The 20945-nt window shown below is 35.4% G+C and overlaps 1 protein-coding gene across 5 annotated transcripts in view; it reads right to left on the bottom strand.

The window, feature by feature from the left end:
- Window positions 1-20945, bottom strand: part of LRRK2 (leucine rich repeat kinase 2) — a 64714-nt gene that overhangs the window by 17837 nt on the left and 25932 nt on the right. For all 5 annotated transcript variants that reach the window (XM_031600581.2, XM_090136141.1, XM_090136144.1 and 2 more), the window contains 20 exons: window positions 20540-20679; window positions 19111-19239; window positions 18851-19021; window positions 16987-17242; window positions 16579-16767; window positions 14898-15019; window positions 14446-14515; window positions 13793-14013; window positions 13048-13298; window positions 11680-11828; window positions 10609-10702; window positions 9401-9587; window positions 8848-9029; window positions 8102-8331; window positions 6968-7095; window positions 5654-5872; window positions 3437-3638; window positions 2738-2826; window positions 1564-1751; window positions 738-892 (listed from right to left, as the gene is read on the bottom strand). In XM_031600581.2, coding sequence (XP_031456441.2) covers window positions 738-892; window positions 1564-1751; window positions 2738-2826; window positions 3437-3638; window positions 5654-5872; window positions 6968-7095; window positions 8102-8331; window positions 8848-9029; window positions 9401-9587; window positions 10609-10702; window positions 11680-11828; window positions 13048-13298; window positions 13793-14013; window positions 14446-14515; window positions 14898-15019; window positions 16579-16767; window positions 16987-17242; window positions 18851-19021; window positions 19111-19239; window positions 20540-20679 — 3372 coding nt within the window. The remainder of the gene's footprint in view (window positions 1-737; window positions 893-1563; window positions 1752-2737; window positions 2827-3436; window positions 3639-5653; window positions 5873-6967; window positions 7096-8101; window positions 8332-8847; window positions 9030-9400; window positions 9588-10608; window positions 10703-11679; window positions 11829-13047; window positions 13299-13792; window positions 14014-14445; window positions 14516-14897; window positions 15020-16578; window positions 16768-16986; window positions 17243-18850; window positions 19022-19110; window positions 19240-20539; window positions 20680-20945) is intronic.

Genomic DNA, 20945 nt, shown 5'->3' on the forward strand with positions numbered 1-20945 from the left:
TTTAATGAGATGGAAAATAATGCAGGGATTAAACAAATGCCTAAGTACATTCAGCTTTAAATATACATTATCTTAGGCCGTGTGTGAAAAAAATCAGTGATTTAAATTGTTCCTCTATCACACACACATGATTTAGCGAGATGCAACTGGAATTCTATACTCAGGTGATGCTTATAAGTAGCATTTGTAGATTAGCAATGCATATTTTGCACACTTTCCTCATCAGTAGTTTTAATAACTCACATATAAAAAAGCAAAGATGAATGAAATTGCAAAGTTCAGGAGCTGTATCTCGAGTCAAAACACTGAAATAGTAGAGAAAAATTACAAAAGAATCACCAGTTCTAACCAAAGCAAGCTTTTGGACATTCACATAAGGAGAACAGATTAACCCATCTTTTTGTGAAGAAAACCTATCCTTTCCTATATTCCTTGTGGAATCAAACAACAATATGGTACACATATGAAGAGTCACTCTATTTCTAGCACTCAAAGGAGAGAAATAGGCTTCTTAACCTTCACCTTCTTTCACACATCACTGTGAAGATCCCATGCAGTAATTGCTCCTGGAAACTTCTAATCTACAAAAATTACCACTGCCATTTTTTTCTTACATTTCTGAATGGCTCAAAAAATAACTAAATTAAAATAGAACTCAGGATAAGAGCTTTAGAATATATGTGTTCTTGTTTAGAGGAAATATGCTCACTATTGCATTTGAAGCAAAAGATTTGTACCTCTTCCTGACAGCATATAAGGTGATATTTCAAGCAACCTGTTGATCAGCCTGGACCAAAATCCCATAGGAAAGTATGGCATCTCATAAAGTCTGATGATAATTTCTGAATTTTCACAGTGAGGAAGCTCTATAACAGGTCTGTGATCAGACAAACTGAAAGAACAAAAATATTATACCGTGTTTAATGATGTACTTTATCCAAACTGATGGCATACATTACTTACAATGCAAAATGTATTCATTAGTGAACGAATAATACAAACAATCCATGGACAGACAGTGCATTTGCTTATTCTGTTTGTTTGTGATAAAGTAAATTTCTGCTATAATTCAAACTCATCACAACCTCACAAAAAAATTTCTTCATTAAGAAAAATAAGCATTATTTAACACACTAGGGAAATCTGTACCTGAGGCAGAGAAACCATTACCTGCTTCAGACAGAGCAAAAATTCAGAACATCTGTTTGGTGAATTTAATCACTGCTCTGTTTTGGAGAGATTCTGCCTCTGAGTAACTTGATTGGTTCTGACTTCAAGCAAATAAGTCATAAGATTTCATGGTTATTATTTACTTTTTACTTCTTGTTGTGGAGCATGATAACTATTAAAGAAGTACTTTACTCATAAAGTGTTTTATTTTTCAAAGATGGAAGCTTATCTTCCAGAGGATCAGTTTAACATGCCTCTGAAAACATTTACTAAGTAATAAGTATGTAATATGCTTTCAAATGCCAAATTGCTCTGTTGTTGAGTTGAGCTAGCAAGCCCTTTGGGAGGTTTTTATTATGATCACTCTTTATGGGTTTATGGGTCTTTGCTTACCTGCTTGGGATTAGTAGTTGATCCTCTCCTAATGGCAAAGCAATCTGAAACTTTTCCAGAAGTTTGAAGTATTGTGACATGTAGATCTTAGGAAACTTGCTCTTCTTTAAAAGGAATTTTTCCACATCTGAGCGCTTTACAATTCCCTTAGGATATTTAGAAAAGCCTTCCACTTTCACAGTCAAAATCTTTCCAAAAAAGTAAAACAATTTGAGGTGTACAGTCATCATTAGATTGCACTTTCCTTACTAATGTTGTTCCCTGAAATGTTTGGTGGTCTATTATTTAGGGGAAAAATGGGACTCTATGTCACAGTGAAACCAATGACTTCCATAACATTAACCAGCAAGGAGACAGCAGTGATGAAATTTAACCTGTCCAAGCCATTAATATGCTACCATTCTTTACTAGCTCTCACTATTTCATATTGTAAGAAATATATTCTATAAGCTAATTTATGGAAGTGTAGTCTGAAAGCAACATATGCATAGTGATCTTTCATATCAGCACTTCACACAAGCAGAGTAGTGCAGACTACACCATGTCCCCAGTCTTCTCTCACTCTTACTCCCACTTTGAGCTTTTACTTTTACTTGAGCTTTAAAGGCTCAAACTTACATTTTTGTATTCTTGTTTCCTCCACTGAATGAAAGGTAAAGTTTTAGAGGTTAGATTAAACAAATATTTATCAAAAAGTTTGAGAGTGGTGTTTCTAAATCAAAATATCATTATGGATTCACTTAAGCAGACAGCCTGTTACTCTTCTGTACTAATACATGACTCTGCATCATCCACTTTCCTACATCACCAGTACAAGCATACAGTGGCCCATCCTCACCATTATTACTACTTTAATCCAGAGTTTCTGCTTTCTCCTCCATCTATCGCGATATCCTGTGGGATTACTGTGCATCTCTGAGGTTTTTTAATCTATGGGTCTTCCTGCACTCAGTGCAGTTGAAATGATGTTGGGCATTATGTAAGAAATGGAAAAACTGAGATGAGCAGTTGTTTAGAATGCAAACAAGACAGAAAAAGACAGGTAACTTGGGCCATGAAGAAATACTAAGTAATATACAGAAATAGTGAAAAAGAATCATTTATAAGTCACAGTGGTTTGGTACAGGGGAAAAAGTTTCATGAATGTAGATATAGAAAATAATCAGAGGCTGACCTGTGCCATGATTTTACATAGCCACTTAGGATCTACGAAGTACAGGTCTCTTAGCTGTAGTGCTGGGTCCTGAAAATGAAGCAGTACACCTGCACAAAACACACTGTAATTAGCATCACATTCCTCATGCTCCATATTAAGCAGCATAACCACCCCACTCTGGGCTGTCTTCCTTGTGTGACTTGATACAATCAATCTGAACATTAAATTCAGTTATTGCATCTACGTCGGTATCTTGAAAGAGCAGAATGAAATCATGGTTTGCTCAGCTCTACCTTTATTTTCAGATGTTTTGTTAGGTTTGTTAGCTGACTTCAGCATTTTTGGTGAAGCTATGCTCTATGTTGTTAATTATTTAATATTACAAATTCTGCATGGTGCTGATACAAGCTGTTACCTGCCATTCCGTTCAGGCTGTCACAACAATTGTACCTTTCCTCAGGCACTGTGCAGCCTAACAAGCAGCGTCAGATATTTGCAGGGAGTGACAATACACCTAAGTTGCTACAAGAATGACGCTTTTTATCATGAAATTCCTTTATGGCATAATGATGTGGATTTTCAAACTGCAGTATTTTACCCATGGGCAGCATTTCAGTTTAACACACTGGGTTGACCTCGAGTGAAATTTAAAAACCCATACAAGTCTCATCTGCTGCAGATTTGCTAACAAAACATACACTGAAGATCATATTTTACCTGATTCATTCAGAAAGTGAATTGCATGAGGGAGTTCATTTTCATCCAGTTGTAACTTGTTTTCTTGTACCATTTCTAATAATCGTTTCTGATCAATCACAGGAAATTCAACTGGGACGTTTTTTCTTTCCAGCAAAATTCTCTTCTCCAGCTCCAAATAGCTGTCAGGAATTAGCTGACCAACCACTGGCTGATCTCTTATCTGTACAATTAGGAATAATAATATTAAATGTATTTATTTATTCACATAAAGTGTAAATGTTATTGCAACTCAGATGCAAGCTGTGTATATTAGCCCAACCGTAGCAGCAGCAAGGAATAAGAACACCTATTGACTAATGTGGCTTCTGAAAAATAGATGGGACCAGTTCTTTCAGAAGTAATGTATGCATGTCTTTCTAGAAAAGAAAAAGCATAGAAGAAAATACTGCTCTGTTACATGTATTTAGAAAATAAAAAATCTAACATGACATCTAAAACATACAAAGAGAAGCTTTGATTTGAAGTAAAAGGACAACATTCACTGTATGAACTGATAATGCCATGTATCTCATGTTAACAGAGGTCAATAGATAAACGAAAGAATTTTTAAAATCACAGTCTTTGTAATCTGTAATATCTCCAGACAAGTTAGGGGGAAAAGAGTGATCGCTTAAGTAAGAGTCTCCACAGTCAACTGGTGGTGACAGTCAGCGGAAAATAGAAGAGAATAAATCTAGCAAGATGAGCGACACAGCCAAGGATTTTGTTCCTGTTTCCTGTAGTCTGAGTTCCTTCCTGGACACATGCTTTGACCTTTGGTATTAGCTAGCAATCAGTCAGGTTTTTTATTCTCCACAGGTGCTGAATAAGTCGTTTCGTGGGGGGAAATGGGAAACAATTGTCTTAACATTTCCCAATTGGCTTCTTAGTTTGTCAAAGAAGCTAAATACCAATGCATTGTGGCATTTTTATGTGTCAGAAATGTAATCACTTTCTTGTGGAAGTTCAAAGACTCAAAGCATTTGAGGGCCATGTTTAGTGCTTAATTCATTTTTTATGAAGTTCTAGGCAGGTACCTTGTAACTCCTTTCACAGTGTCTACATTATTTATGGAAAATATCTCCTTTCCTTTGGACTACCTTACTTTCATATGGAAATTTAAACATCTGTTTAAACCATAGTCAGAATGCATGTGGGTGTTACAGGAACGATTTTTACTGCACTGGCTGATTACCCCTTGAACAGTGAAATGGAAAGGGGCAGTTTAAGGATGTGGCTCAGCTGATGGTTCCTCAAGAGGAAAATGAGGAGTGTCCACTCTTCCCCCTCTTTGTAACACAACAGTGTGAGGCTAGCCATAAATACAGAATTTGCTCTTTAAAATCATCAGAGCAATAATTTAGAAGTAATCTGGGCTCTGCTGTGATTTATGAAGTTCCGCCTTGACTTTTGAAGCACAAGACATCAGTTTCTCTCTTGAACATGTAATGACACTGTATATATGATCAATATTGCATAAGCAGAAAAATAAAAACACCCATATTCTTTGTGCTATAGATTGGATCCTGTCTGTCTACCAGCTCCATGCTTGGACTACTCTGTCCCTGCTTGCTCACACTCAGAGTTTGATGCCCTGACTAAATAGGCAACAAGTGGGTATGTGGCAGGGATGACTTTAGAGACAACAGAACTGTGAGCAGACTCGCCAGTTTAGGAGGATCATTCAAACCAGGAGGTCTTTTCCTGCTTTCATTCACTTTTCTCCTGAGAATTCCATCACATACTGATATTGTAATATCAAATGAGTAAATAAAGAATTAGTTAGTTTTCAGAAATCACAAAATCTTCTTTCCTGATCCCCTGAAACCTTGCAATATTTATTATTGCAATTAGGTATTGCTAACCAACAAAAATGGGTAGTTTTTGATCAGATTCACCAGAAAAAGATGGACAATTTTAAATTAAATATTCTATTTACTGTCTTAGTGTTTGAGAAAGAAACTTAGCTAAGATCTTTGCTAAATCGATTTCTTGGTAGAAAAATAAACAAAATCAAAACTGGCAATTTTCCATCATTATTTTGCTGTTTATAGAATTATTTTGCATTTTACAGAAGGCAAGGTTACCACACAAAAAGAATGTAATTAATTATGTGTTTAATGAATGTCTTAAAATATATGTACTTAACTAAAACTAGGATGTTTTCAATGTTACAAACAGTATGCAGCAGCTTACTTTGAAATGAAGACTCTCCTTTATTATGATTTTCCGAAGTCTCATGATGGAATCTGATTCTTCTTTAGCATTCACAAAGTGATAATCCTGGATTGCTGGGAAGCCTCGCTTATTCAACAGCTCTCTAGTAATTTTACTCATGCAGTCCTTATGTTGCTTTTCATCAGAAACATCTAAGTGGGTGCCAACAAGAATGACGGGGGATGTTGAAGCTCGTGCCTGTCAGCAATAGCCATATAATCCATTAAGTCAATGCTGATGCTGTTTTATATGCATGCAAACAGTGAATAATTTGGTCAAAATAATCAATGCAATGATAAAAGAAACTGTTTCCTCCTTTTTCTTTTTACACATACCTCTTCGAAGTTTGAGCAGTGGGTAAATATAAATAGCAAATACTACTTCATGCCTTTACTGAGAATACATTTAAACTTCAAAACCAGAAATCTACAGAATAAACTTTTTAAAGGAAGAGGTTTAGATCCGGATTTCGTTCTTGGTAGATTAATAGTACTGGCAGTTACACAGGCAATTGTATTTTTCATTAGAAAAGACTAATAAAGTGGAAAAGCACAGGGTACTATGCCAGCTGTCAGAGGAACAGTGCAACAACAAAGCACTGCATAGCAGGGAACATCAGAAGTGCTGCTTATCTGACTATCACTGCTCAAGGTGAAAAGAACAAAAAAGGTAAGCTTAACAAACAGGACCCACATACAAAATCCTGATGTAATTGCATTGCCCAGCTGTGGCTCACTATCAGACTGAAAGCAAAAGACAAGTAATGTTCACTATGGGATGATTCCACCAAAGCAAAAAAAACCCCTCTTACAGCAGAAGAAAAATATACAGGCAGATTCTAAGATCAATTTCCCTACTACAGTCCTGGGATCACTCCTTTTAACAACAGGATGCTAAGCATAAACTTAACATGATTTCAAATAACCATCTAGTCATTTTTACATGAGTGAAATTCCATTTTCCCCAGAAATTACAACAGTGTAGAAGAAAAAGCATGCTTAACTCGTTATCCCTTTAATACAACCCCTTTTTTTCTATTTATGACTCAATCCAAAATATTGCCAGAACATGCAAACTGTTCTGCACATCACTCTACCATCTCAAGTACAAAATGGTGTTGGTCTTTCACATCCAATTCGTAACACATTTCAGCACTTGTTTCATCTTACTAGTTCTATTTGCTGAAGAGCTTCTTTGCTATTTTCCTCTCTAACAGTGTTTGTGGTTAATTTGCACTCATCAGCAGCTCCCCAAAATGTGGCATTTCATTCTGACAAATCTATGGCTTAATACCTTGATGTTAAAAAGCCATGGCTTCATAGCATCCACCTCTGCTTGTCCTTTGCTGAGATCATAAACAGCAAGATATAAAGCTCTTTGGGTCATGAAGTGAGGGTGGGTACTGTAGAACTCCTCTTGTCCTAATGATAAAAAAATCCCACTGTTTAGAACCTCATTCACTGAGCATCTGCAGATCATAAAAAGTAGTATAGCACTTGCTCTCAGATCACTACTTCATAAATGAAATAAATGCTTGCATAAAATAATCTAAACTGATAGGAAACCTGCAATAACTATGAATTTTAAGTAGGTATTCTGTGGTATCTCGTTGACTGAAATGCAGTGTTGAAATACGTAAGCTGGTTTTAAATCAAGAAGTTTAAGTTTCAACAACTGGATAGACATGGTTGCTGCATTTCATGTTTCTTTTAAAAACCCAGTACTAAATTTCTAATCACCAAAATGTAAACTGCTTTCTTCCTTGCTCCTTCCCTTCTTTTTCCCTTCCCTTCCTTTTACTCGTTATTTAACCAACTTCAAAATAAGAGTCTTATTCACAGGCTCAGCAACTAAGATCACAAGGTGTCACAACTGAAGCTAGTCATTTAACATGCATGCGTATGCATTGTGATATAGGCTGTATTAAGCTGCTCACAGACCAATGTTTAAAAAAACTTTTCTAAAGGTTAAAACACCCCTACATTTTAGAAGTGCTTCTAGAATCCCCCAGACTTAGAAAGGTTTACCAAGCCTCTCCCTAAGTGCAGTGTCTTCTATGTCCTTACGAAACAGTGTTAATGTATAGCCTAGAGAGATCCTGACTACAAAAGGGAAAAACAAGTTTGAATTGAAGATGGTTCTTCTGGTTTAAAAGAGCAGCTTTTTATTATTCTGAGATTACAGTTCTAGAGTGACATGGGTGAAATGAATGATTAAACCACCTTTGGAATGAGAAATTCCTGAGGTTTTATATTAAAGTTGAAGAACTTTCTGCCAATTAGCAGAATTCTCTAATGTGGTCACCTGATTCTTGGTGTAAATTTGCATAATTTTACTGTCTACAATTTGAAATTTCACTGTAAGAATAAGCAACGCATTAATGTGTTAAAGAAGTCAATAGTAAAGGATAATAAGCTCTCAACATACCTCCAAAATCCCACACATTTAATATAAGCTCTTTTTTCATTTTGCCTTTCCCTTGAATGATCCAGTCTTTCACATCAATGCCTACTGTAGCTTTTGGACAGCCCAGCTCAGTTCGTTTGCATTTCATTAGCTGTTGTAACAGTGTAGTTTTTCCACTACCAGTGTTTCCAACAATCATTAGCTTCATTCTGTTATAAGGTACAGCCTTCTTCAGTCGTTGTTGAAGAAATCTGGCATGAAAGAAGTTGGCAGAACTCATAGAAATGTGTAATAAAGAAAAATAGCAACAGACCTTGAGACCAAGCAAGAATCAAAAACCATACAATTTAATTTCCTTCAAATTTTCAGCATCAGTTTGGTACTATTGGGATTCTATTAGTATATTCTAATTTTTGGTTTCAAAGTTAAAGCTTAATTCATTAAGTGAAGTCTTTTTTGGTTTTGTTATTAACACAAAATGTATTCTATGCAATGCACTTGGGAACACAAGGAATGCAAGAAATAACTTGTAAACACCATCTATTACATGGTTTATAGAACTATCAAAATAAAAAAGCACTGAAGACATGTTTTTTAAATGACTATAATCAGGTTTGTGTGTGTGTGTGCGTGCAGAGTAGCAGCTGTACTGGAAATCATATGACAAACCAGCACTTCTCTTCAAATGAATATGTTGTTCTCTTACTGCTCACCACATACTCCAAGAAAACAAAACAAGAATATTAGAGAGCTATAGGGAAACAAACCTGATGATATCTCTGGCTTTGCATCCCACATGTTTGAAGTCCAAATTAAGATGGAGTCCTTCCAAAGGAAGATCCCAAATTTTGGACAGCCTTCCCATTTCATCCGGAAAGAATCTCAAATCAGGATTATGACTTACATCCAGAGAAGTCAAGTTTTCTAGGAAGCCAATCTGAGGAGGTATCTAAATAAAAGGACATTTAATAGACACCTAAACGTTAAAAAACAATATATTTTGTATGAGCATAACTACCATAAACGTTTAACAAAACTAGGTATTTTTACAGCTGTAGTTTAGTTCTGGTTTTTTTTTTTTTTTTAAATAAACAGACCAAATGCCCCTCATTAATACACAAGGAACTTCATAATTAATCCATTATGAAAACTGATTATATCACACATTCCAGAAAGCAAGCTCAATAGAATATAGGGATTTTCCTGCACAGGAAAAATTATTCCCAGTGATGTGAGGTGGTGACAGGAAAATTGTATGAACATTGACAATCGAAACTGAAAAGTGAGTTGGTTTTCTTTAGGTAGAATTTTACGCTTTACCTCCTTTAACTTGTTGTTGGACAGGTGTAGCTTTTCTAGCCTAGACCATGCACATGCCTTTTCACTCAAGTCCAAGACTCCTATTTGATTATGATTAAATAACAGCTCCCTTAAGTTCAGTGATTTCCAGTGCACTGGCCCAGGCAGGCTTATGATCTTGTTTTGGCTTAAATCTACTGATCGCAAACTGAAAACATGAAAATACAGAAGAGAAAAGTTAGTAAATGAAATAAATCCAACTGAGATTAATTGGAACTGTTCTGGTTTTCAATAAACAAATGAGTGGGTTAGATATCAGAACAGACAGTTTTCTGTCAGGAATGTAGATGGGAAGATGGGAATTACTACTGTGAGCAAAAGTAATTAAGATGATATTATAAGCAGGTCTTCACTACCTTGGAAAAAATAACAAAAAAATACATATTAAAAATACAATGTAATATGTTCTCATTGTGTTTGCTAGTGAATTAAATGTCATGAAAAAAATATTTACATTTATTTTGTACATATTTCAGATAGCAAATTACAGTCAATGTAAGGAAGTGTCCATATTGAGACAACAGAAGGGCTCTTTCCTCTTTCTGTGATTACTGACCTGCTCCCCCACCAGCACTCACATCTACCCAATCTATCAGACACCTGACTTGACATCTCCTCCAGTGCTACTCCCACCACCTCATTCTGGTGACCATAGAAAAAGCCTAAGTCCTGATTTTCACATGAGTAATGTTCTGAAGGTACAGCAAAATGAATGTCACATGCATCATTATCACAATTCCATACAGAGGAAGTGTCATTCTTTGAGAAAAAATATCTTGTGATACTTGGGAAGTGAAAAAAATAATTTCAGTGGACATGTGCAAAAATCTGAAGCCACAGAACTTCTTGAAAGGGAAAAATTGCCAGTATTTTTTAATTAATTTATTAATTAAATCAATTTTGGTTTTCTTAGAACAATGATCTGCTTCAACAGTCAAGTAACGTATTTCTACATATAACATTTGAACCTGAGGAATGATACTTCCCAAAATAATGAAGAAAATGGACTCATTTGGCTTCAGTTAAAAGATACTACTCAGCAATTAAACTTGGAGAGAGAATTTTCTAAAAATCAGTGAAATATGCTGAATTTTCTGCTGAACAGCAGCCACAAGATTTTCTTCATCAAGAACTGGATATTAACCTCAATAAGTAAAAGAACAACTTACTGTGGTAGAAGAAGAATTGTTTCTGGAACATTAATAAAGCAATTTTGAGATAATTTTAAGGTTGTTATGCTAGATGACAAGTCAGGTATCATCTCTGGAATAGAAAAAGAAGTTAATACTATTATTTTTCAGAACTATTTATATTATTTTTCATACTGTAGTTTTCTAAAATCACAGACAGATTAAAAGGTCAGGCAATCACCTTCTATACATAGGTCCTTACATACTCTGCCCAGGACAGAAACTGAAACGTATTTTAAAGCTCATTTACTGAATTTCCCAAATTAGAAAAGCATATAACAGAGTTAATGTATTTACTTTTATCACATTACATCCTTTTATAATCCATCTCATATTGGCCTTAAATACTGAAATAATCTTTATTTACACTTATGTAACATTCCTATAATTCACAAAATAACTTTGAAACCTTCGCAGAAAATATTCTAAGCCACTGAAATACATTCGAGACTGAATTAAATTGCTTAAACATCAGGGTCTAGTGGAGGTGAGCTACTTTGTGGTACCTGAGTTATCTGCACATGCCTGGATGATACAACACACCTACTGTGGAAGACCTGCTTTTTCTGAATCAGAAGCTGTAGGCCAAGTGCCATACTTCAGGGCATCTCAAACGACACCTATGTTTTGGCAAGTGGATCAATCACCCTACATTATTCAGAAAACTATGCTGAATAACTTGACGTATTCCTCAGTACACTATTAGACCTGTATTAGTAATAGATTTTCAAGCTAACCTTGAACAATTTCCTCTGCTTTGAACCTTCCCCAGCAGTATGCTGGGGAATATCTCAGCTACACTCAACCATTTTTACAGCTTCCACTACAAATATAAGGACAAGATCAGTTCCATTCAGCAAGCAAGCATATTGCTTCCAGCAGTGGACAAAAGCTGAAGCAGTATAGACAAAGACAAGCATATGTGCTATTCTCCTTCAAGTATACATTTTGCATACATGCTGTTCTCTTTCACTCTTCTCCCAAGGCTCCAAATGCTGGTGAGTAGGAATTAAGTGAATGGTTTCCAGAAGGTGGGTCATAGATACTTACCAAGAGCATTCATCCTGGCATTCAACAGCTCCAGTTTTGTACACCCCATTAACACATTCTCAGCAAGGGATGAAATATTGTTCTTACTGATATTTAAAATTTTCAGCTCCTTTAAGGACATGGGTGAGGATAAGCATGAAATTTTGTTTCTGTTATAAGAAGAAAAATCCATGTTTTATTCAGAAACTATTAGCTAAAAAAAAGTGAAAGTATATCAATGTAACATTCTTACACAGTTAAACCAAAAATCACATTTATTTAAATAAAGACTGACTGGTCAGTGAAAACACTGGTGCTTGTGGAAAAACAAGATTGATATTAAGATTGCTTTAATTAATGTGGAGAACATATGTCTGACAGTACTATAAGGTGTCATTTTCTTATTATGTACTGTAGCTCAATCCCACACAAAGAGAACTATTGCATTTCTGTGCAGTTCTGTTTACTAAAGAAGTACATTTTCAGGATTATAACCACAGAATGACTGTCAATCTAAAAAAAAATATATATTCCAAATAGGGGACACAATTTAGGATTGGTATATGATGTTACAAGCAAAACACCAGAGACAAAGATACTGAAAATACACTGATAAAAGAATCATGCAGCAATGTGCTGTAAGCAATGCTGCTAATACAGCTCCAAATAATGCTTATGAAGAAATGCAACTGGATTTTAAATTTCAAATAATGCTTTTGTGAATTTGATTCACATATTAAATACCACTTGGTTTAGTTAAATATCTTGCTATTTTTACTCTGTGAATTTCTGTGTAAGACATATGATATCCTCACTTAAACTACAGCAAAACTACAGTTGCATTTGAGACAGCCTCTACATTTTACAGAACAAGCAACATTATCATTTGTATGAATTCCCAAGAGGTATGAATTAATTCACTCACTAACAAGTATGATTAAAAAGTGCTGATAAATAAAAAAACCCACAACATATTTTCTTTGCTTCTGTCATCTAAAACATACTCATAACACAAATCAGACTTCCAAAAACCTTTGGTTAATATGAAATACAGTGGATTCTGTATTCTGCATAAAGCAAATCTAGCTAAATGTAGATGACATGGACAATCTTGGGAATGAGCAGAGTGGCAGTAGAAAAATGCTGAACTACAACATTTTCAGTACAAAAATGCAACGCTATTAGATTCAACCAAGACTCACAGATGTTCTTATATCCTTTGTCATACAACGCAGAACTGAAAGGATTTATACATTCAGAAAGTAACATCGTTCTTTCACTGCTGATTAAATAAACCTTTCCATACTATAGCAGAGACCATTCTGGATAACAAAAACATTATCTCTGCTCTCTGGTATGCTATAGTCTATTTAAGAATGCTACTCTCACCCTTCCAGCAATAGCTGTTCGAGGTTTTCAGCAACATTTGCAAGAAACTCAGGAATGCCCATCAGCTGATTGTATGAAAGATTAAGTTGCTTAAGGGTTGCACATCTGAGATGCGGATCCAAAGCAAAGGAAGGTCCAATGTCATTTCGAGAGATATCAAGATATGCAATACAGTTCATTTTCAGCAAATAAGTAGGAAAAGAAGTAAATCGGTTGCTGTGCAAATCCAAATAAGTCAAGCATTTCAAGTTCTGAAAGTAAAAAAGAGATGTTAAAAAAAAAGTGAAATGAAAACATGAATATATAGGTTTTAAACTGATTTATGCTTTACACAGTTTATTCCTTGACATTTGTCTGACTAGGAAAAATAGCAGAAAATATCAATAATACTAATGTAACCAGTAATATTTATATTAAGGAACAAAATATAAGCATTATTTAAAATCATTTAGCACAGTTTCATAAAATTTAACAATCATGAACTGCCTGCAGGTCTCAGTTTCATTTCTTATGTTACTCAGTGTAACATCCTAAAGCTGTTCCCTGATGTAAACACTTCAAAACAGTCCCTGAAAATGTTTCCGTTTCCAGCTGCACTTAAATCCTGAATGAAAGCAAGAAATGTATGAAGCATGCCAAAATATACACCCATACTCAAGAGTGGTATTGTTTTGAGTAGGTAATTAAAGACAAACTATTTACTGTAACTAATCTTAATTTGTATTATAAAATTATGCAGCATTACCTCACACAGTTGTTCCGGAATGTTTGTAAGAGCATTTTGGTGGAGCTCCAGTTTATCAAGATGTTCTAAGTGACTCGTTAAGCTGCTGTTCTGGCTGATGGCATCAATGTTCTCCAGCTCATTTGATGAAAGATCTAGTGATTTAATACATTCCTTCTCTGAGATCAATGAAGAAAGACTGTCTGAAGGTCTTAAATACAGTGAGCTTTTTGAGATTCCTTCTATAAAAACAAAGACATGGGAAAAATAGCGTGATTTCACTTAACACAAAACTAAAACTCAGATGAATCAGACTAGGACCTAAATACACAGAAGACAGAGAATGTTTGTATATTAGTCAAGTCCAAATCCACAAAGATTTCTGAGGAGACAGACATTTAAGAGACTGCAGGGAAGAGACAAAGGCTTATGCACTGCACAACAGGGATAGTTTTTGAAAACTAAGGGCACTCATTACATTGTCTGTACAATTCTACTTAAATTATTTGAGAAGTCCAGGAAAAGATTTTGCACTATGTAGGCACTATTTGTACTCTACAGTAGCATTTAAATACATAGCCTCCTCTTCGTAAACAAATATATAATCTAACTATGTTGTGAAAGCATTAAAGATTAAACAGCCCTATATATGCTAAATTGTATAGTTTACTTACTGGGATGTTCATCTGAAAGCAATAATTTTCTTCTTTGTTTCACTAATGGCTCATAATCTGAGCCAGGTCCCTGGAAAATTCCAAAACAGAATGAAAACAAACAATAGGTATGGAAGTATGCAGATACATAAAATGATTTGAATTCAGGAAATTCCTTTTAATGTAGTTTCTTTTAATCAGAACTTCAAGGTGGAAAACAGATTGAGCTTTTTAACACTAAAAATAACAAGTCATAGATTCATAAAACTTACTGATTCATGCATTATGAAACTACAGTAGTTGGAGTGCAAAGAATATAGTGCATTTTTAACAACCTAACATGATTTTCACTGGGGTGGGGTGATAGGACGAAGAACAGCACCTTTCCTTACACTTGATTATTAACAGTTTTACACTGGGCAATGCAGATGCTTTTTCAGAAGGAACCTGGAATGAATACAAACGTGGCTTACCACAGAGTAGGAATGTCGTGGTAAAGTAGGAGAACCTCTTTGAAAAGCAAGTTCTCTACAATGTAAATCAGCAACCGCAATGGAATTGGACTTCTTTTTTCTAAAAAGTGAACCTTCACTTCCTAGGACAAAGAAATAACATAGGAAGATAGGTAAATAAGATGATGTATTTAAATCTGAGGCTCAGAATTCAACTGTAAGATACATGCTGACATACAAAGGAGAGACATATTTCAAAAGATCAATAACAGCAGGAACTTACTGGCTAACTGTGTGTGCAACCAGCCTAGAACATAAACATGTTTTAGAGTACAGGGGCCATGCCCACCTGACATACTCAGAATACAAACTGCAGTTTTTTACACTGGTGATTTATCACTTAAAATTTTCAGCAAGCTTATATTATTATACATTTTGCAACGTCTTCATGCTACTGCAGTGTCAATAACTTTTTAATATGGAAAAAGTCTGTATTTAAATAAATGCTTTTGCGCTTCCAAATTTACTGAGAATGAAACACCAAATAACTCTTTGGCTTTGGTGATGATTTGGGGTCATCCGTGTTCCTCCTCTCAAAGGTAGTTTTTTAACTCCTAAAAGCCCTCTTGTTAGCAAAACCTGTATTCTTTTTTACCACGGTTTACATAAGACTTCAAAACTTTCTGTGTGGAAATAATGCCCATCAGTAACATCTGTCTGTGATACAGACAGTCCTACAGAAATGAAAAATGGTGCTGAATGATGTCAAGGAAAAGAACAGAAGAGAATTTAATCCTTAGGATTCCCTGATTACAAAATTCAAATTCTTCATCTATGATGACTTTAACACTTCTAAAACATGACAGTGTCTTCTGAATTAGTAAAAGGCATTTATAAGGCTCCTTACTGTTGTTATTAAGTAATATGGATAGAAATGCTGTATTTTCTAAGTCAAAGGCCCATCATGCTCTTGACATGGCTATTAAGAACAATATTGGACTGATCATAGATTTGTCATTTGCACTTTCTGATCAGCTGGATACCTCTGGGATAGGACTTATCCCACCTCATTTATTTGTTAACAATATAATTCTTTATACTGTTGTGCTCTTTTCATTTATAGACAAGCCAGGGAACAGTAGCATTTCTGAATCACAGTTACCTGACTTCATGGTGAGACAAAATGTGCTCCTGAAGCACTTGTGCCTCTGCCATTATCTATAGAGGAAGCATACAAGAATTGCTCAGAAACAGACATCAAAACAGCTGATGTAAGCTGACCTTAGAAGTAGGCATCAAGATAGTCAATAGCTAAAAATGGCTGGATGAATCCCATCCTTTCAATAAGAAAGCAACTGAATGTATTCCAGTTCAGAAAGAACTGATTTTAAATGGATAATTGAATAAAATACTTTAAAGCATTACTTTTGCAGGCAAAGCATATACTTACTGACCATAAATTGTTTTTCAGAGGCACTTTAAATAGAAGTATATATATGTGTGTGTATATATATATATATATATATATTCCATGGGAAGTGTTTTATACCAAATACAAACAAACAACTGACAACTGATTTTTTTAAATTATATTTTCCTCAGCTGGTAGTCTTACAATTGCCTAAATAATTTGAAGGGATTCATACTTACGACCTCACCTCAGTATACTAGATTTGAACTATTAAAAAACAAACACAATTACCTTCACTGTCGATATCATCACTCGAAGGAAAAACAGTGTCCACTAATGGGTCAGAAATGAAATCCCAATCGTAGTTTTTATCCATTCCATCTTCAGAGAAGTTTAAATCAGAACAAGTTCCTGATCTATCCTCAGAAATATTCTTCATCTGGTATTTAAGCACCATTCTTGCCAGTGCAGAGCCTGCATCTGCATGTATCAGAAACTAAGAAGGTAACACGTTCTCTGAAAAATGCATACAGCTCAAAAAATAACAGAAATACTTGATTTATTTTCAAGGTTTTGCAGACTTTCTGCAACCAGCTAAGCAGTTTGAAGAGAGTCTCAACCAAAGTTCTTGATCTAAAACAATTAATATTACCAAGAGATATTAACACATGTACTGTAGTAAATTCTGTGTACACTCACTTTGTTTTCTTGGTGGAGTAAGCTTATCTGGGAACAAAGGAATGAGCCAGGAAGGCTCAAGTCTCCCAATACCGAATCCTCCAAGACATATACTGCTGTTGGCAACATCAAGACTAAGCTTCTTTAAGAGCAAGCTGATGATTTGGCTATCTCCTCTCTTTATACTGATGGTTAAAGCACTCCGAACATCCTGCTCTCGAGCACCGTTGGCTAATAGCAATTCCACCAGTTTAGGATTATTTCCTTTTTCACAAACCTAACGCAAGAAAACAATTAACAAGTTTATGTGAGGGACTCAGACAACAGCTGAGATTGCAATAAGAGACATTCTGAAATTTAGATTCATTTTGTTTTTAGGATTGTGCTCCCTTTTCAATTACTCAATTCCCTGTGCCTCAGGGCTCAGTGAATTGCACTTGAGCACAAACTCCCATTTTCATGAAGTCTTAACCAAAATACAGCAAATGCCTGAGCTCTGTCATTGCAATTTCTGCCATGAGCTCACAGAATTTTCAGGCAAAAATTAAAGATGACTTACATTGTTTTGTTATTGAATGTAGTTTGATGGAAAAAAAAAACACTCTTAGTGGTTATTGTGCCATGTCAGCAGGCTATCAGATGAAAGGGCAACAATGCTGAGACTCATCATGCCTTGCCTAGAGCTAGGGACTCAAGCCTACAGGCTTCAGCTCAGCACCTTCCAGTCACTCAGCCTGCACTGCTACACAGAGCAGTGTTGATTATGAATGTTACAAATATTTTTAGAATTAATGCCAGTTACTTCAGTATTTTCCATTGTGGTTGACTAACACTAATTTGCCTGCTTCAGACTCCATGGATGGATGGTTTGCTGAAAATCCATCTGTGCTGGATGACAACCCAGACAGTTCTGCTGGCAGAAGGCTTCACGGGAACACTTCCTGATTTACTTTAGGCAGTACCTGGTTTGACACTAAAGCAAAACATACAGTTTTTCCAAATTTTTTTTAAAGACAGTCACAGTTAGCAGGGAATACTTATATGCAGATGGGAACAACCAATACTAAGGCCAATAGTTAAGACACCAGTGTGTTTCAGATAGTTCAGGTTCTGTATGTGAACACTGGATAAAGCACTTTGCAGCTAGTGTGTGTGCAGTCATTCTAAGATACTATGTTACTGTAGCTTTGTTGATAGAAAGCCTTTAAATCAGCAAAAGAACTGATGACTGTAATGATCTGTAAGTACAACATAAAGTAAGAGATCACCATCAGGCACTTTAGAAAAAATCTTCACTGCAGATCTAGCAGAGTGGAACTTTACTGTGGCACACTGAAATCTATTTATGTATAGTGTTGTCTGCTGGGCTGTGTTGTCTGCTGGGCTGTCTGCATTTTGGCTTCAGAGTGCTTAGAATGAGCTGAATTTGGAAGATCAGGTCATGAACTGGGCTCTAATGGGCTTGATGCCATCTATGCATAATCAGTTCAGAAAAAAACACCTGGGAGTTTGAAAAGCTTGAACTTGTCTCAGCTGAAGTCTTCTTCCTCAAAAATACTCTGAAGCTAAGCTAGTACTTATGTGAACCCTGGTTTGCATGTGAGCAGGGTGAAGAAGCAGAAAGCATGACTTTAAAGTGAACTTGCATCAGAACTGAGCTAGCAGTGTGGACATGTTCTAGGTGACAGTAACCATGAGTCTTAGAGAAGTGAAAAGTGTTTTAGTGAGTATCAAACCAGGCCTGAAGTCACCAGGAATAGCAATGGCTGTCAACACCTAGGTCACATCAGACTGCCTTAGAGAGTGCCACTGTATATATGAAGAGAAAGAAACCCAAAAGCAGAAATTTTAAAGCAATGAATCTACATATATTTTCACATATTACCTGATAGATCAAAGAGCTTGTCTTTGTCTTCTTGTTAATATCAGCTCCCAGTAGAAGTAAACATTCAGCCATAATACTGTTATACTCAACACATGCTTTTTCAAGCATCATATTTTTTAAATCATCATTTTCAGCTATCTTGGCAAAGCATTTACAACACAGGCTTTGAAACTGAATGGGAACACAAACAATCCAAGTTAGGGCAAAAAAAGCACCAACATTTTTCAAGATGTGGAGCAGTCAAAAGAAAAGATACGTACCTGTCGATCTCGCTGGTTAGTGAAGCACATAGACATTTGGTAGAAGATTACTGTGTCAAACGATTCATTTATCAGCAGCTTGGCAAAACAAGGTGAAAAACCAAGAATTGACAAGATTGCATGAAATCCCTACGAGCACAATTAAAAGACTGTAAGTATACTGTTTAAAATGTGTAATTTTCAAACAAAATTAAATTATGACCTAAAGATACAGACTATTTTTTATGTTTTGCTGTTAAACACGCAATAACTCATAAACTGAGAGAAGGGAGGAGACCTGGTGTTTCTGTGTTTTTAAAGCTGTAGTGTCACGCTTGCTTGGCTGACCCACTTGAGCAGATATTAACTGATATTTTGAAAAGCCCAACTATGCACAGTAATATCTGACAACATCCTGCCTGACACATGTACTCGTGATTTCCTGAAAATTGTACAGAGGAAACAATCTGCTTTTAAGAAGATGCATCACGTATCCTAATGTGTTGCTCCAGAAGCCTTGATTTTGAAAAAAATTGCATAGAAAACTTGAAAAAATGTAGCTAAAAATTAAAAAGAAAGACAATATTATTCTGTGACTCTGCAAGAAAAGTTCACCTAGAAGGGTGAAGTGGGTAAACAACGGACTCTAATTCAAACCTCACTGAGAATAAATGGCTTTATTTAACTTCCTTATTTATCCACATTATTTTGATGTCTCTCTATATTGCTTCCTAAGCAAAGCTTAGAAGCTGAGGGAAAAAAAAAAAAAAGAAGTAAAAAAATGGAGGCTGCATTTGTGATATTTCCAGATTGATTTGAAACAGAAGTTCAGAAACTTTCATAAGCTGATCTCATAGGGAAACTTCATTCCACCAGAAAAATTAAACTGGCAACAAACAGGAAAGTTTCCAAGGTAGAGGAAACAGAACTTTCACACAAGGAGGACTGAATGTGTATTCTCAAGACAGAATAAGGAGAATTCTGTTTCCATACTCAGGAGTAAATCCAAAATCTGTCACTCTGACTTAGAATTCCAGTAATATCCTTTTTTATTCAAAATTCTTAAACTAAGCTTATTGACAGTGACAAGGCTATGAACCAGGATGTGTTTATTACTTTTCAAAAAAGAGTGATGAATACAATAATGGTGGCTACTCTACTAAATGACTGTTGATCAACAAATGATGGATAGTGACTGAAAAATGTGTTCTAGTTTGCCAGATAAACACCAAAACTTAAGCTTGTATATTCTGGAATTAATATGTGCCTCCACAAAACCCATCTCTATGACAATCATATTGACTTAAAGGCTTATACTAATCTAGTAATTGCAGTAAAATAAAACATAACTAAACAAATAATTTTTTCTCAACTATGTAACTACATCAAAATAATTTTATAAAGTTCTGTTTGTTTTTTTTTAATCTTTGTAGGTAGAAATAACACATACATGCATCTGGATTTCAGTGACCTCTTTAAATCGTCGCAGAGTAGAAACCAGAACAGTTGCCAGGACATGCATAGTTGCAATACACAAACTCTTTCTTGTAATCAAAAAGAGCAGAAGACTCAAACCCAAACTCTGTATGTCTTTAAGAAAAAAGAAAAATTAATAAAGTTGATTGTTCAGACATTCTGAGTGGAACAAACCTGTGGCCTCAGTAGAGTATCACTGTTAATATTCTAGACAGTTATTTGCATTATCTATTACAGAGGTAAGCATTACAAGAGAGTGGCTGAACCTGGATACTATGCAATGCTGCTGCCTTTTCCTGCCATGTAACACCTACTCCATATCCAGTACTAAAGGCTGTAATAATCAGGTAAAAGATTGTATGGTTCATCAAACCCCTCCT

The sequence above is a fragment of the Phasianus colchicus genome, chromosome 1, assembly GCF_987193195.1.
Source record: "Phasianus colchicus chromosome 1, bPhaCol1.hap1.1, whole genome shotgun sequence".
Classification (NCBI taxonomy): domain Eukaryota; kingdom Metazoa; phylum Chordata; class Aves; order Galliformes; family Phasianidae; genus Phasianus; species Phasianus colchicus.